The 18,393-nt window shown below is 40.3% G+C and overlaps 1 protein-coding gene across 1 annotated transcript in view; it reads right to left on the reverse strand.

Annotated features, from left to right (window-relative positions):
- Nucleotides 1–18,393, reverse strand: part of CTTNBP2 (cortactin binding protein 2) — a 167,677-nt gene that overhangs the window by 80,214 nt on the left and 69,070 nt on the right. Inside the window, 2 exon segments of the mRNA XM_086396789.1 lie at nucleotides 1,267–2,899; nucleotides 17,416–17,640. Coding sequence (XP_086252915.1) covers nucleotides 1,267–2,899; nucleotides 17,416–17,640 — 1,858 coding nt within the window.

The following is an 18,393-nucleotide window of genomic DNA, read 5'->3' on the forward strand; positions in this document are numbered from 1 at the left end:
CTTCTTTTCTTATTTCTATGCTTCTCCCTAAATCTTAAAAAAAACACGGCTCAAATCTTCCTTTAATTCTTAAAAGTTCTCTCTCATTCAGATCCAACAGCCTCTGCTAAGCACCAACATCCTGGGGTAGGAGAGACCCTGCAAAGTTCCATCAAAACTTTGGCACTGTAACATTATTTTAGAGCCACTTTTAGTCAGTGAAGACCTGCTGCTGCTGCTGCTAATTCGCTTCAGTCGTGTCCGACTCTGTGCGACCCCATAGACGGCAGCCCAACAGGCTCCCCCGTCCCTGGGATTCTCCAGACAAGAACACTGGAGTGGGTTGCCATTTCCTTCTCCAATGCATGAAAGTGAAAAGTGAAAGGGAAGTCGCTCAGTCGGGTCCGGCTCTTAGCGACCCCATGGACTGCAGCCCACCAGGCTTCTCAGTCCATGGGATTCTCCAGGCAAGAGTACTGGAGTGGGGTGCCATTGCCTTCTCCAGAAATGCCAATAAAAAGCAATGCTTCCTTTAGCACTATAAAACAAAAAGGGAAAAATCTAGTTCTTTATCAACTCGTTCAAGAGTCACAGATTCAGTGACTTTATGAACCACATCTGCAATGGAAACCTCCAATACAGCCCACGTGCTATGTCACCCATCTGTGCTTAAGCGTTAGCGCTAAACAAAGTAAAACAACTTTTGAAGTAAACTTCGAATAGAGGTTTATAAGCACACACACTATTTTTGAGGTTAAAAAAGGCAACACCAAACTGATATTAAAACATAGAATATACCAATTACAGAACGCCTCTAATCAATTTGATAACCCAAAGTAGACTGTAGTGTTAATAACTACCTGAAAGCGTTCTTTCAAATAAGCCATCTCAGAAGGGGTAGAATTGAACACATGCTGTCTGGAGATGGCTAATAGTGAAATCTTGTGAGATAAATATTTTATAAGAAAGATGAGTCTTTCCTCCCATGGAAATGCTTCAGTTTCTCTAAATTAATGGTCTCCGTGTGCTCCAAACCACTGCTTTCAGGTTATTTTTAAAAGAAGAAAGCACTCAGCATAACAAAACCGCAATTCATATAGCAAGATGAATCACCATACCCTGGAGCCTTCAAAGAAAATCACACACAAAAAAAAAGAAGGGAAAGAAATAGAAAAAAAAAGTATCAGATTAAAAAAAAAAAGTTTTAAGGCAATGTGAAGGAAATGAAGGCAAGTGAGAGAACAGGCCACATTCTTAAAGAAGGATATAACATTTCAATCCCTTTACCTGATGCTGTTACCAGGAGGCTGTCAGAGGCACCTGCTCTACGGGATGAGGCACTAACAGGGTTTATGGAAGAGCGAAAGGCAGTGGTGGTGGGAATGACAAGGGAACTTTCTGAACATGCAGGTTGGTTCAGTCCAGGGGTTTCAGCAGGCCAGGCACCCACCTGAGATGTGGCCAGGGCTGAAACGGCACAGCCTGCGGGTGCCACAGTTAAATCTATGGATGGTTTTGGTGGCAGCTGAGGGGAGGAAGATTTAGAGAGATTCTCCTCATTTATTACCCTGTTCCCTTGTGGCAAACTGGAAGGAGGCGAAGCCACAGTTTTGTTATCAGCTTTGATCCCTGTGCTGGAGGCCCTGCTGCTATCCATGATAACCTTGAGTTGGGGGTGCGGTGGAGAAGGAGTTTGGGAGAGCCCTGGCTTTTTTGGAGGGATGGGAGGAGGGTTTCCTCTGTCAACTCGGGCCCCACCAGGAGTCTTTAAACTGGTTCGACCAACCGGGGGGTAGGTGCCAACGTCCCCCGTGGGGGACGCTCCAGGTCTCGGGGGTGCTCCCGCCGGGGGGCTTGTAAATCTCGACAGTGCTTGGGTCACAGTATTCCGAGCAAGCTGTTTGGCCACTAGGTTGTCACGACTTGTAGGAGAGACTTCTCTGGATGGAGGGCTTTGGGTGGTGTTTCCATTTTGGTCTGGGTCATTAGCATTACTGCCCTGAAATCGAAATCGAGCCGCTTGGATGCGTGGGTTCAGACCCGGATGCAGAGGCGCGCTGGCACTCGGTGAATGTAAACTGTGCGGAGGCGGTGCGGGTGTGCACCCGGAGGCCGGGGAAACTGCACTGGGTAGTGGGCTTGGGCTACTGGTTAAATCTGGTGTTGAGCCGGTGCTCGGTCCATTTTCCTCAATTCTGTTTGCAGTTGGAGGTGGGACAGTGGGCAGAGAGGAGCCTATCAAGTCACCGTGGGAAACCTGCCTCTCGATACCCGGTCTGACCGAGGCGGCACTGGGGCAGGCATTCCCCTTGGCACCGGCGGAGACTAGGGGGCTCCCCGTGGCAGGCTTTACGGGCACGGTCAAAGGCAACTTCTTCAGGGGCTCAGCAGTCTCCACCACTAGGTCTGTCTGGCACGCAACAGATCTTGTCATTGGGCCTTCTGTTGCCACAGATATGGACACCAAACGTCTATCTTTTGTCTTCCGGGGGAGGGAGAGGCTGGGTTTGCTGTCATTTCCCCTTTTCAGCTGCTCGATCATCTTCTTCATCTTGTCTATCTCCTCTTTGAGGTCAGTGGTGTGTGCTTCTTCTCGGTGCAGCTTGGCACGAAGCTGTTCCCGCTCGGTGTCAAACTCCGAGAGCTGCTTTTCCATCTGAGCTTCCATTTCTGAGCTTCTTCGTTTCTCCGTGGCGAGTTCCTCCTCTAACGCGCTGGTCTTTTTCTTCTCCTCTTCCAGTTTGGCCATCACCTCTTCCAGCTTCTGGGCCTCCTCTAGGACTTTCCCGGAGAGCTGCTTGCACTCCTTGACCAGCATCAGGACCACGTGCTTGTTCTTGCCTCGCTCCTCCTCCAGGCGGGCAGCCAACTTCTTGTGCTCCTGCTCAAGTGCTTGGAGCTGAAGCTTCTCCATCTCCAGCTGAAAGAAATGCACAGGACAACCCTGATTAATAGGCAGAGGATTCTTTTCAGCCAAAGATGGGGAGAGATTTGTATTAAACTTTATAACAACTGTATGGTCTGGGTTAGCTAAGGCGCGAGATTTCTGAAATGAGTTGGGAGATGATGGATAATATTTTAGAGACTCATTAAAATGATAAAATAGATGTTAATGGTTTTATAAAAAACATCTCAATCATAGCAACAGAAAAAATTTTTAATGTAAGTTAACTATAGAAAAGGAGAAGGGTAATTTGATGCTTCAAATCACAACACATAGTTCAGAAAGGTCTGCTTCTGTAAAAACAGAACTCTGGTAGAGAACTTTTTATTTTTAATGTTTAATGCCTTAGAATTACTAATCTTTGAGGCACTGTAAAATGAAAAGTGCTGAAAACAGCACTGAGGACTTCAGTTAAATTCTAAACTCCTATACTTGCTAATCATATTACTTAGCTTTTTTTTTTTTTGGCAATCTACTTTGAGGTTACAAGTGAGGATTTGCTGGAAAAGTCATGTAAAATCATATATGAAAGTTATTTTAACTCATATATAAGAAATATTAGAAATATAGTCATGGGACTTCCCTGGCTGTCCAATGGTTAGGACTTTGTGCTTGCACTGCAGGAGGCACAGGTTCCAACAGTAGTGGGGGAACTAAGATCTCAAATGCCATGTGGTGCAACCAAACAAATAAAAAATATAATCAGTATCAGTGAAGCCCAAGTCTGACTTCCTCTCTTTCAGTTCCCCTTTGCCCACTTGGGTCCCATGACACTGGTCTCCCTGATGTTTCCTGAACGTCATCCTGCCTCAGGGTCTTTGGTCTTGTCTGTCTGCATAGAAATTCCACCATGACCCATCACACAGGGCTCCTGCACTGAGGAGTTTGTGTACTGCCCAAGGGTGGTCGGCTGCAAGGGTGCTCAGATGCTCAGTCATGTCTGACTCTGTGACCTCAGGGACTGTAGGCCTCAGGCTCCTCATCCATGGGATTCTCCACGAAAGAATGCTGGACTAGGGTACTGCAAGGGTGAGAGGAACCAAAATCCAGCTCTCACCATTGTCTGCCCAGGCCTGGGGCTGCATCTGCCTGGAAAGAAGAGCACTTTTTCCTTCAGGAGGAGGGTCTGTCTGCTCATTGAGCAGGATTTAAACCCTAGGATTTAGGCTTCTCAAAACAACATTTGCCTAGTTGATCAGCACAGAGAAGGAGATTTTAAAAACCTTTTTACCTCCACCTGGGCTTTTCTAATAAGCACCAAAACACCCAATGGCACAAAAGCCTGGCTGTTTTACTCCTTCCGCCCTCTGCTCAACTGTCACCCTCACAGCGAGGCTGCCCTCACCACCCTGTGGAAGACAGTCCTTTCCATCCTTTAGTGAATCACCCTTTGGTTGGCACCTGCCTACCCCCAACTAGAACAGGACTCATGAGGGCAGGGACTCTGTCTTCTTTGCTACTATGTCTGAATTAATGAAATTAACACAGTTCATAGAAACATCAATCTTCCAAACAACCGAGGGAGGGCCTTTCTGATACACAGATACAATTCTAACATCTTCACCCAAGTTTCTCACTTCTCTCCAGGGAATGCGCCATGAAGTGCTTGTGAAGGATACATCTCAAGCTGGGCTGCAGCAGCCAAGCGGGTCCAATGCCTTGTCTTCCCAACTAGAGACAATGTCTTCATGGTGGTCCATAAAGGGGCTTACAGATCATCAAGGTAAAAGCAGATCTACCCAATTAAAGACATGGAAAGAACTCACCTATCCTCAGAGGTTAAACACAAATATACTCTCAAGAGAGACAGTAATTATTTAACTTGGCTTTAAGTAATCAATAACAGAGACAGGAAATGCTCGCATGATCCATCAGTTGAGAATGTGTTCCTGTTCCTCACCATTAAATCCACTCCTCCATCCCCCTTAGTCAGACATGAGACCAAAAGCAAAGAATGGCTCACTGCCCAGTGGACAGTCAGAGGCATTATTCATTTATTTGGGGATCCTTCTGGCTTTGAAGAAGTCACTGAATAGCACTGCAATAGGTCCTATAAAGAGGTGATCAGGAATCCAAATAATTCCCCAAGAATAATCAGAGACACTTGTCCATACACATACACTCTATTGTATATGAAATTTGGGGGTTGACTTCATAAGTAGATTAGGTAATATTTGAAGAACAATAGTGCTGTCCTATACTTGATTTATACCTGTATTTTATTCATCTGGGTGCCTCACAGAAAGTTGAACTTATTCATAGCTAAAGCACTTTTAATTCTTCTAAATGCATTAAAGTAAGTTGCTACGGAAGACACACAGAAAGTTAGAAGTATAGAGAAAATATTCAATAGGTTTTGTATTACTCCCCCTTCCAAATTCTTATAGCAACCAACGTAGGAAAAAAGCACAAATCAGGTCAATTTTCATCGTATTTTTAAAATATATGATTTTCATAACCTACCTCGATGTGGAAAAAAAAACATTGTCTTCTAGAATTGAAGGGCCACTTGCACTTTACAGAAGAGCCAAATGGAGGACAAGTCAGTGATTTCCCTGACGTGGCCCAGTGGATCAGTGTCAGGATCCTGGCATTCATTTACGGCTCCAACTGTTTCAAGTCTTCCTCACCCCACCACACATGCAGCCCATGGTATTTCTATACTGGGTCATCTCACTCTATTTTTGAAACAACTTCCATCTCTTACATTTTAGAATCGAATTAAAGATTCGATTCTAATCTAATCAACTCAACTAATCTCAGGTATCCAAACAGAAAACTACACTTCTAGAAGAGCAGCCGTTAGTCTTTTTATCTGTGTTCCTCCATCATTCGTGCCTTATAAATCCTATCTCAGACAAACATGCGTCTTCTAATCTCACTACAGATAGCAGAGCGCAGAGAAAATCACATAATTGGTGTGCCTACTACACATGGCTCCCAACTCAATTGAGTTCTGAGCCCCCATCATCAATCACTCTACCTAACTCTGTTTAGCTTCCTCTACCATTTACTATTTCAGGGGATATTTAAACCTCTGTCATTCTCCCCAATACTTCACCCAATGACAACTAAGTGACTCTCAGTCTCCCCTAACAGACTCTTTGATCAAGAACATTCAGACTAACTCATTCCCTGCACATCCTGTCTCCTCCCTTAAGCGTTTTTATGGCCATATCAATCCATTCATCCTTCCTTTCACTCTAAGGGAAAGATGTTTCCAACTGCTGAAGGTCAGACTTTCTTCAACAATTAACTTCATTATTCCTGTCACCTCTGACTTGCTCCATTAGTGACCACACTGCTCTGTATAAACATTAAACATCCCCCTCTCTATCTGCTCCTTCCAATAAGCACATAAATGTACTCCAAAACTCAAAAAATAATTTTTATATTTAAAAAATGTCCTTGACTATTCTGACCCAAAAATAAAGTTCTTCTGTTTTAAAGAGTAAGAAGTGTAATTACAGCATGCGTGCATGCTCAATCATGTCTGACTCTCTGTGATTGCATGGGCTGTAGCCCACCAAGCTCCTCTGTCCATGGAAATCTCCAGGCAAGAATACTGGAGTGGGTTGCTATTTCCTACTCCAGGTGATCTTCCTGACCCAGGGACTGAACTTGCATCTCTTGTATCTTCTCATTGGCAGGCTGATTCTTTACCACTTGCTACCTGGGAAGCCAAGAAGTACAATACTAAGTTCTAATCCCACCTTCTTGGCTGTGTAACCTTGGTAAGTTTTCCCTCTGAAGGAGGGTTCTTTTAACTGCACAATAGAAGAAAAATAGTGACTACATTACAGGATTAAACAAGGCAACACATGTATTTACCATTGTGTATGGCACTAAAAAGTGTTAGCTTTGTGCTATTTCAAAACATCAGTTTTGCTCAGTGTTTTCCCTGTGAAAAGACATTTATATGCAAACAAGGAGCTAGAGAATGGACTGTACTAAACACATAGATGATGTCTTTATAAGTCAGACAGTAATTACAACAATACAAAGTACATCAGAGAAAGTTTCACTATCAGTAATGGTGAAACAACTTTTATTAGACTACCTACTCATGCAGATAATAATGATAAACCCTTGAAACAATATTAAGAAAATACCTGTTTGAAGACTCTGGAGAGCAATAAAACTGACAGAAATAGGAAAGGAGTATACCCTCCCGTTAGAAAGAAACCAACAGCACTGGATGAGATTTGCCCTTGGACAGCTTTTCTGCTGCTGCTGCTAAGTCGCTTCAGTCGTGTCCGACTCTGCAACCGCATAGACGGCAGCTCACCAGGCTCCCCTGTCCCTGGGATTCTCCAGGCAAGAACACTGGAGTGGGTTGCCATTTCCTTCTCCAATGCATGAAAGTGAAAAGTGAAAGTGAAGTCGCTCAGTTGTGTCCGACTCTTAGCGACCCCATGGACTGCAGCCTACCAGGCTCCTCTGTCCATGGGATTTTCCAGGCAAGAGTACTGGAGTGGGGTGCCATGGACAGCTTTTCAGGTGAGGGCTATTCCCTGTCCTGACAGCACTGACAACAAGAGCTCAAGCACAAAGCATCCCTGATGCTGGCCTGAGGAGCCAGAGGATGAAATGAAAGCTGCTGCAACTACCCTCACCAGTGTCACCGGTAGACTCTTGAGTTACACGTTTGTATGAGAAAGTCCAGGCTTCCCAGGTGGCACTACTGGTAAAGAACCTGCTGCCAGTGCAGGAGGTGCAAGAGACACGGGCTTGATCCCTGGGCCAGGAAGATCCCCAGGAGGAGGGCATGGCAACCTACTCCAGTACTCTTGTCTGGAGAACCCAATGAACAGTGGAGCCTGGCTGCTACAGTCCACAGGGTCACAAAGAGATGGACATGACTTAGCATGAAAGCACAGGAGAGAGTCCACACTTAATCAGAGAGGCTACTACTGAGCGACTAACAGAAATGAGCAAATATTTTAGCTATCGCCAACTGCAAAAAGTCAGAGTTTAGACTATGAATCTAATCAGGTTAACTACTTACACTCTTTGGAAGATAACAGACTCCACAGTCTCTGTACCACACCATCCACAATGTCTAGTATGCATTAAAAAATCATTGGACATGCAAAAAAAGTTTTAAGTGATCCATAAGATAAATGTACTCAAATAGAAACTGAGCTTAAGGTGACTTCTACTGAAATTAGCAGACAAGAACCCTAAAGCAGCCATTTTCAAAGAAAACACGGTCGTGGTGATGGAACAAAATGGGAGTCTTGGCATAGGAATGGAAACTAGAAACAAATGGAAAATCTATAAAAGAATAATATCTAAAATGGAAAAATACGTCTTAATGAGCTTAATAGAAGATTTGAAAGAGGAAAATTAAAAAAGCACAGAAAAAAACCAATGATTTGAAAACAGAGCAAAAGAAAGTATCCAATTTTGAGAAACAATAAAAGTGAACTGAAAAAGTGAAGAGCATCTCACTGTAGGACAATATAAAGTGGTCTAAATTCCACAGAACTGGATTTCCAGAAATAGAAGAAAACTATATTAAAAGAAAATATGGCCAAAATTCACAAATTTGGTTTAAAAAAATATATATATATATATATCCAGGAAGCTCAGAAATCCCAAAGCAGGATAAATATAAAGAAAACCATAACTAGGACATCATAGTAAAACCAATGAAAACAAAACTAACAAATAACCTTGAAGCAGCCAGAGAAAAACACACATTACATACAGAGAAACTACATTATAGATGATGGCTGAATCATTCTCTAAAATACATGAAGCGAGATCGGACAGAAGTAAAGGCGGAAATAAACAAATTTCTAATAACAATCATATCTTGCTAAAGATCTAGATTGAAATATCAGCAGGAATATAGTAGCTGTGGATAATACTATGGAAAACACCTGGCCTGACTGATGCTATGGAACAGAACACCCAAGGACTACAGATGACACACTCGTTGCACTATTAAAAACCAACAAAAAATTACAAGACTAAAATCTTACAGAATATACTCTCTGACCACAGGAGAATTAAATTATAAATCACAATAAGATATTAATAACACCCCAAAATTCAAAATTAAAACACACTTCTAAATAGTACAGAAGTTTAAGAAGAAATCACAAGGGAAATTAGAAAACATTTGAACTAATTGAAAATAAAATAATATATCAAAGTTTGTTGGATGTAGTGCAAAAGGAGTACTCAAAGGCAGATAAAGCAGAAAATACACAGAAAATTACACTGATAATTGCTTTAGAAGAGTTGTCTCCCAAAGAAGACATACAGATGTCTAACAGGCACACGAAAAGATGCTTGTTACTGCTAATTATTCAGTTCAGTTCAGTCGCTCAGTCATGTCCGACTCTCTGCAACCCCATGAATTGCAGCTCGCCAGGCCTCAGCTATTTGCAGCAACATGGATGGATGGACCTACAGATCATCACATTAAGTTAAGGAAGTCAGAAAGAAAAAGACATACAATAGGCTGTCACTCACATGTGGAACCTAAAGTACGACACAAATGAACTTATCTACAAACCAAAAACAGACTCACAGACACAGAGGACAGACTTGTGCTTGCCAAGGAGGGAGGAGAGGAGGCTGGGAGCATTGCCTCAGCAGATATAAATTATTATATATAGGATGGATAAATTCCTATTGTACAGCACAAGGAACTATATTCAATATCCTGTGGTAAAATCATAATGGAAAAGCATATGAAAATGAAAATATAACTGTATAACTGAGTTACTTTGCTAATAGAGCAGAAATTAAACACAATATTGTAAGTCAACTATATTTCAGTAAAATTTTTTTAAAAAGGTTTGTCTCAAATTAATTATCTAAGTGTTACCTTAGAAAGTTAGGAAAAGTGAACAAAATACAAAGTGAAAAGAAAGAAATAACAAAGGTTAGAAATAGCACAGGTAAGAAATCAATGAAAATACAAGAGACAACAAACGAGAGAGAAATTTACAAAGCCAAAAGTTGGTTTTAATCTAAAATATCATTAACATTGTTAAAAAACAGGATGGGGAGCACATTTAGATCTGTGGCAGATTCATTTTGATATTTGGCAAAACTAATACAATTATGTAAAGTTTAAAAATAAAATTAAATTAAAAAAAAGGAAAAAAAAACAGATTAAGAAACAGACATAAAAAAACACAAATAACAGGAATAAAGGATGGGGTAACACTATGAAATGAACATTAAAAAGATAATGATGAAAACCCTTGTGTCAAAACATTCAACAAATCAAATTCCTCTGAAGCATACAACTTTCAGAACTGACATAAGATGGAGTAAAAGAATGGAATAGCTTTATATCTTCAAAAGAAACTGAATTTACAAATAAAAATTTTCCCCTAAAGAAAACCCTCAACTCATATGATTTACTAGTAACTTCAACCAAACATCAAAACCAAACCTATATATACTCTTTCAAAAAAGAGAAGGGAATACTTCCAATTTCCTTTATGAATCCAGAATTACTTTCATACCAAAAGAATTATTTTAAAATTCACAGAAAAATTACCACTCGTGAACACAGAAACAAAACTCTGCAGCAAGATACAGGCAAACTGAATCCAGTAATATTTAAAAAGAATGATAAAAGGTTACCCACTGAAGTTAACTACAGGAATCCAAATTGGTTTAATATTTGAAAAGCAATTAGTAAGATTCATCACATTAACAAAATAAAGAGAAAAATCATGACCACAGCCATAGATGCAGATAAACCATTTTACAAAATTCAAAACCCATTCATGATAAAAACTACTCAATAAAGAATAGAATGAAACCTCAATGAGATAAAAGACATCTATAAAAAAGCACAGCTAGCATCATACTTAACCATTAAACAGCCTGTTTTCTCCCTAAGGAAAGGAAAGGCCTTTGAAGTCTTCACTCACTGCTTCTGATCAACATTGTTCTGATGGTTCTGGGCTCTGGTCAGTGAAATGATGGGGAAAAGAGAAGGGGAAGGCAGGTAGGCAATTTGGAAAGGAAGAATTAAAATGGGTTTTATTCACAGATAACATGCTTATTTACCTACAAAATCATATAAAATATACACAACAACTGCTAAATCTAATAAGCAAGTTTAGCAAGATCACAGGATACAATGTCAACATGCAAAAATCAATTGAGTACCTGCACACTAGCAACAAATGTTTGTCAAAAATAATGCGTTTATTATAGCACCGAATATTTAGAAATAAGCCTAACAAAAGACATTTAATACTACTAAACTAAAAACAATAAAACACTGCTGAAAGAAACCACAAAGATCTCAACAAATCAAGAGAAATACTATAATCATGGATTGGAAGACTCAATATTGTTAAAGATGTCAATTCTCAACATATTTAAAGGTCAATGAAATTTCATCCCTGAAAACTTTCAAAGAAAACTTTCATGGAAATGCAAACAATCTAGAACAGACAAGACAATTTTCATAAATAAAAACAAAGTTGAAAGACTTACAGTTTGTACACAAAAGGCTCATTATTTCATTGCAGTCATCTTTTTTACCTAAAGTTGCAGTACAGAGATAAGACTAATCCACGATAAAAAAAAAAAAAAAATCAGAGGCGTGTTCAGTGGCTGCTTGAAGTGGTGGAGATAATTATTGAGAAGATACTCCAGGAAACTTTCAGTGGTAATGGAAATATTTTCTATCTTTTAAGAGGTACAGGTTACACAAGTATATGCATTTTTAAAACATCAATTTGTGCACTTATGCAAATTTTACTTTAAAGTGAGATTTAATGTAAATATCTCTTTAAAGGGGATAAACAATAGTGAATTTCAGGTTTGCATTTTTGCTTTTTTTACAGTGCTATGGATTCTGTGTTCTGTGTTGCGCTGTGCTTAGTCACTCAGTCGTGTCTGACCTTTTGTGACCCCATGGACCCGCAGCCCTTAAGGCTCCTCTGTCCATGGGTATTCTCTAGGCAAGAATACTGAAGTGGGTTACCATGCCCTCGTTCAAGGCATCTCCCCAACACAGGGATCAAACTCAGGTCTCTCATATTGTAGGCAGATTCTTTACAATCTGAGTCACCAAAGAAGCCCAAGAATACTGGAGTGGGTAGCCTATCCCTTCTCCAGGGGATCTTCCTGACCCAGGAATCAAACCAGGGTCTCCTGCATTGAAGTCGTATTCTTTACCAGCCAAGGTACCAGGGAAGCCCTGTGGGTTCTAGGCTGCAGTAAATGAGTAATATAGTGAAGTATAATAGCTGACAGCTTTCTCACTGTTGGAAGAGCTAGTTCTAAATAAAGGATAAGAATGTACCCTTTGGATTAAAATCAGAGGTGTCAGTAAGTATGAACTCACTATAGATAAATGAAGATACAGATATGTGTGTATATAAAATGTTTATGAATATTATAAGTATGCATAATTTCCTAGCTCTAGATTCACTTCTACTTTCCATTAGAAAGGAATGAAAATAACAGCTCCTGTATGTAATAGCTAATCCCAGGGGTTGGGATAAGACAAGTGTATGATAGCCTGTAAGAAAAAAAAAATCCTTTTGTAATAAGAATGTGCTATAGGAATTATGGGAATATATCAAAAGGAGTAGCTTAAAAGGGCTCTCAAAGGCCAAATCTGGGACAATTTTGAGCAGTGATCCAGGGTCTGTGGACCTGATGGTTAGGGCTGGGAACAGACTTTCTCCCCAGTTCAACTGCAGTCTATTGTGATTATGAAGGAACCATGCCCTTTGTGTATAAAGATTACCGAGTTCCAGTTGATTCTGCTATACTACTGTCCAATTTATATCTACTCACAACCACTTTCAAGTAATGGCTCAGGGGAAATTTTGCATGGAGCAGTATCACCAACTACTACTACTACTAAGTCGCTTCAGTCGTGTCCGACTCTGTGCAACCCCACAGACGGCAGCCCATCAGGCTCCACCATCCTTGGGATTCTCCAGGCAAGAACCCTGGAGTGGGTTGCCATTTCCTCCTCCAATGCATGAAAGTGAAAAGTGAAAGTGAAGTTGCTCAGTTGTGTCTGACTCTTAGTGACCCCATGGACTGCAGCCCACCAGGCTCCTCCATCCATGGGATTTTCCAGGCCAAGAGTACTGGAGTGGGGTGTCATTGCCTTCTCTGAGTATCACCAAAGCCTTTTGCAAAAAAGCAGCAAGTTGTATAGAAGAGCTTAGAAGAGCCAACACAGCTTCACTGGTAGTGAGAAAGTGGGTGGTTCCTCCAAGAATAGTACCCAGACTGGGAGCCATGAATGAAGAGGCACCAAACAATTGTTTTTCCAGAATGAAAGGGAAAACTATGTAGGAGGGAGCGGAGCAGCAATGTAAAGGCAATTAGTTCTAATTCGAAGTGGAAAAGAGAGAGGAAAGCAATTCTGGTCATTTGTAAAAGGAGAAAGCAGACTGCATGTCTGTCACAATCACAAAACACTTTTATGACATCTAATCATATTTCTTAATGCTCCCTCAAATCTTTTAACACTCACTGCACCCTCTTCCTCTTTTCTACAGGGTCACCCCCACCGGCAGCTGCCCAGTCCTGGTAAACAAGTACACAACAGTAAGATGCAGGAGATTTTCTTCCTTATTGGAGCTGTAACAACCAGTCAGTCGGCTGTTAGGCTCTGCACTTCTCATCTGCCCCTTCCTCTTGATCTAGAGTTTCAAGAGAAGACATGGATAAGGGAAACTATTCTCCCCTACATGTCCTGGCTCAAAGCTGCAGATCTCAGTCTCCAGCTCCCCTTAATGCTTGCTCTACAGTGCTCCCTGGGGAGTCAAAATGCATTTTGAACTGTAATAATGAGTTATACAAAAACAGACTCAGGAAGGAGTTGAAAACAATCACTCATGTACAAAGAAGCTGATATACTCTTCCTAAAAATGTTATTTTAGATGTTTCTCTACCATGTTATCCTTGAACAAAAGTCTAGAAAACAATGTAAAATTAAATTATATTTGTATGTTATAACCATGAAGCAGAAAACAGTGAGTACAAATAGCAAAATGAATTACAATTATTTACAATGTGAAGAAAGAGGCATATGAAATAAAACATGTTTTCATTGCTCTTTTCTGGTGCATTCATCATTTCTTTGGTTGACTAACAGCTGAAACTCCTTTCTATGTCAGGGGAACTTTGCACTGATGGTTCTCTCCTGTGGTAGTTAAAATACAGCCAATAGTTGCTTTCCTGGTCTTGTAGCTAAGGAGAACGCATGTGGCCTGAGCTTGGCCAATCAAATGCACCTACTCTTAGGCACCAATTAGGAAACAAGTGACGCAAAGAAGCAGGGCTAGGGGAAGCACCACCCAAGACCCAGAGCAGTGATGGCAGTGGTGCGTCTGGTATCAGCCAGCTTCAGTATCCAGCTCAGTAGAAGGATCAGCCACTGCAGATTAGATCTACAGTGAGCATTTATCAGAGATGCTGGCTGCTAAGAGCTGGTCCCCGAGTTCCCCCAGCCATGCTCTACCATGCTGGTAGCCAACAAATAAATGCTCTTTCCGATGAACTCCATGAATACTGGAACTGCTTGTGACTACACATTCTGCCTGATGCATCTACTGTTATGCAACTGACCTCACTGTGCTGAGCTGCCACCTAAGAGGTTGTTTCTGTTTCGTTTTTAGTCGCTTTGGTCATATCCAACTCTTTTACGACCCCATGGACTACAGCCTGCCAGGCTCCTCTGTCCAAGGGAGGTCCAAGGCAAGAATACTGGAGTGGTTTGCCATTTCCTTTTCTAAGGGATCTTCTCAATCCAGGGACAGAACCGGCATCTCCTGCATTGCAGGCAGATTCCTTACTGCAAAGCCACCAGGGAAGCCCTACCTAGAAGGAGCTCTATCTAATACACAGAACTACTTTGAGTTTTTCCTCTGGTGAAAAAAAATGCCCCCTTCTGAATTTCCTGGTTGTTATTTTTGCTTTTTTTCTTTTATAAGCTCTGCTCAAATTAAAAGATGTTTTCTATTTCCAGGCTAGAAATTATACTATGTATGAATAAAATGACTGAAAATAAATTAGAACAGAAGCTGTATCACCAGATGATGCACAAGATAAAAAGTAAAAACCCAAATAATAACCACCTGGGTTACTGCCTCTAACTGGTATATTACCAGAGGCAAATTTCCCCATGATGATTACCCATTAGTTTATGCAAAGTGGCTTGAGGCTCAGTCCATTTGCCAAATTGACTCTTGCCCAAATTTTCCTGGCAGGCAAATTACCAGTTAACCCTCCTATTAGTAGTCTCAGCAGGAACCAATGCATGAATGAGTGCTAAGCTTCTTCTCCCGCCTAGAGAGGCCAAGCAGAGCAGTGTTCAGGCCAAATGTCTTAGAATCACCACAGAGCTCTGCCCATGTCAGATAATAAATACTTGAACTGAAGATAATCGGACCTTTGCTTTCCCTGACTTTTGCTCTGGCAGTGATTTGATGACCTGGGTTCATTTAAAATAAAGGATTTCTGTGTCTTAATGCTTTTAGATTTCTAAAGCTGCCATTTATTCTACATGTAAGAGACCTGACGATGTCTGGTTACTATATTTACTCTCAAGAGTAGAGGTGACAGGTAATTTTATTGCTGAAATGACTCTGGTCTTATCAGCTGCTATGTTATCTTATTTTCTTCATAAATAAAGATCCAGGATTAGAGTACAAACAGTTACTCTCCTCACACGTTACAGGCTACTGGATAGAATATCCTTTAGGGACAAAAGGTAGCACTGCCATTCAGAAAGACCCTTCACTGAGACGGCACAGCCAGTCAACGTGGCCATAAAGGACCTCTGTGTCTCCGTAATACGTGGGAGACAGATCATTGGCTCATTCCATACCAGCCTCTCAGGACCCATAGGACAGAAACAATTTCCTTTCACTTCCAGCCAGGTTGGAAATAACCCAGGCATTCAGAAACAAACAGGATGTAAGCTGATTAAAAAAAAAAATCAACTAGATAATAAGAGCTTTGATTCAACTCAGAATTGAACTCAAAGCTTTGATTCAACTTTTTTTCCTCTCTTATAATGATAGATAAAATGCAAAACTGAAGTAAAATTTGGTAAAGCATGCATTGTATGTATTGGATGAAAACTACAACAAAAACAAAATATTTTCTTGATTTTTGATAATACAGCACAACCCGAGCAGACGTACTTTATTATGAAATAGCTCATTTGACACATTAAGAGTGTAATTGAAATGTGTCTCATCCAAGACATACAAGTGAGCCTTAGTGACATCAACGGAAACACACTGGCTCTTAGCTTATGTGCTTTGTGGGGATTTTTGAAAAGCTCTAGAGATCTCAGTGGTTGTCTGCAGGGCTTTGTAGATGGTATGTAGAGCCCAGAGTAAAACGGTGTGATTCGGTCTCACATGCAGGGAAGACCGTCTATTCTTTATTATTTACTCATGCTTTAGTTTTCTACCATGTGCATACTGAGCAAATGTTTGATTTTATTCAACACCTATCCCAGAGCACCAGCAAATATATATTACTGCAAAGAAATAATTACAGGGAGAAAGCCCACACAGTCATTAATTTATAATGACAGCATCATAAATATTTATATAGTATAGTGCATTCAGGTTAACTGTTAATCAGGTGTTAAATGTGAGCTATAACAAATTCTCTGAAAAGGACAAATAGAAGACTTATTTTATGTTTTAATAATGGTTGGAAGAACATACTACTTTTAATTCTAATCATACCAGACATCATTACCTTCTCTGTCTTCCTCACTCTTTTCAAATAAAGGGAATCAGTCATCTCAGCAGTGTATCAGAAGGACAAAAAATTTAAACTTCTATTTCCTTATGGTTGATCACAGAAAGCTTTCATCGCTTAGGACTCTTTGAAGCATGTGCTCAGTGCAATAAATGTGTATTTGTGTTGCTGGGGGAGGTGAGGCAGGCGGAGGAGGTTGGTTTTAATGAAACACATGTGAGCAGGAGCCTGGAGGTCTGCAGCAGACACTCAGACCCCAGAGGCGAGTTTGAGACGAACCAGAACTTCAAATGACATGTTGTGAGACTGCATTATACTAAGCAAACTTTCATTCTATTCTCATACTATTTTCATTAAAAAATAATAATAATTTCTAATTGCAAAGAAATATAAGAGACAGAAGCTAGATAAAGAAAGTTGGGGATGCCACCATATGATCAGTCCTGGTTGCATTACTGGATCACCCATTGAGCAGTTAAGCATGCCTTAGGGCATTAGGAAACAGACTCTCCCTCCAAAAATCCCTATTTTAATGAAAGCATCATAGTAACTACTATAAGAAACATAATTTTTCATACTTCTTTTATGATTTAGTGTTATTTTTGAGTTACATTTGAGAAGGGTCTCCATAATTTGTCGGTATTTTGCATTCCTGAAAATACAGCATTTAAGAACAAAACCACCACCTTGGAAGTGGTCTCCTCATTCTACACTGTGTTATGGGAAGAAAGACTATTGGAAAGTCTCAATACCTTCTTTTGTCTGCTCTCAGCAGCAGCCAGCTGTGTGGACATCCTTTCTTGCATTTTTCTGCAGTGTGCCATGACTGCTTCGAGGATGGAGAGGGGGTTGGTACAAACTGGCTTCTTCTCTTTATCGCTGGCACCTGCTTCATAGTCTCTCTGTAGTGCCAGGAATGGGTCATTTAAATTAAATCTCCCATACCGTTCCTGGATAAATACCTCCTTCCTGCGAGCCTAGAACAAAATCAGAGGAATGTATTCAGGAAAAGAAATGAAAATATACAGAAAAATATTTATATGAAGTTTTGTAGATACTGCTCCAAATGGTATTCACAACCGTCATGAGTCATGGCTTACGTGTGATGTCTGGTGGTGAGAAGTAAGGAGACTGTGACCTCAAACCCTGGCCAGTCTGCCAAGCTATGTTCAAAAGTTCTTCCTTTAAGAATATAGTCTTTTAAATTGCAAAAGATGCAAAAAGTTTTTTTCTCATGATGCAGACCCCTTCAAGGTTCTGAATTTTAAGTGCAGTCTTTTCTCATTTAAAGTAAAATAAATATCAACAATTAAAATAATTTTTATAACAAAAAATAAAAAACAGGCAAAATAATGTTTATAGAACTTACATTTCACATAATCTTCACCATGTTAAGTCACAAAATATAAATCTCCAAGTTTTGTATAGTCAGAAAGAATTTTATAAATATTTGAAGAAAATATTTCATGAATTTTTTAATGTCAAAAATCACAACATTCACATTTTGTGAAATGCGACCAACTACCAAAAAAAAAAAAACAAACCCCAGAAAATTAGGAAGATGCAAATGTCTTCTCATAACTGAAGGACATTAAAATATAGTTCATAGAATCCCAGGAAAGAATGTAACCTCATTTTACTTTAAATGTCAGTCCATCAGCGTCAAAGTTAATTTCACATCCACTTGGCACTAAATGCAATTTTCTATAATTAGCCTACAATGGCCTTTG

This window comes from Bos grunniens, chromosome 4, assembly GCF_055505025.1.
Source record: "Bos grunniens cultivar Pamir isolate PY7600 chromosome 4, Bosgru_T2T1.0, whole genome shotgun sequence".
NCBI lineage: Eukaryota > Metazoa > Chordata > Mammalia > Artiodactyla > Bovidae > Bos > Bos grunniens.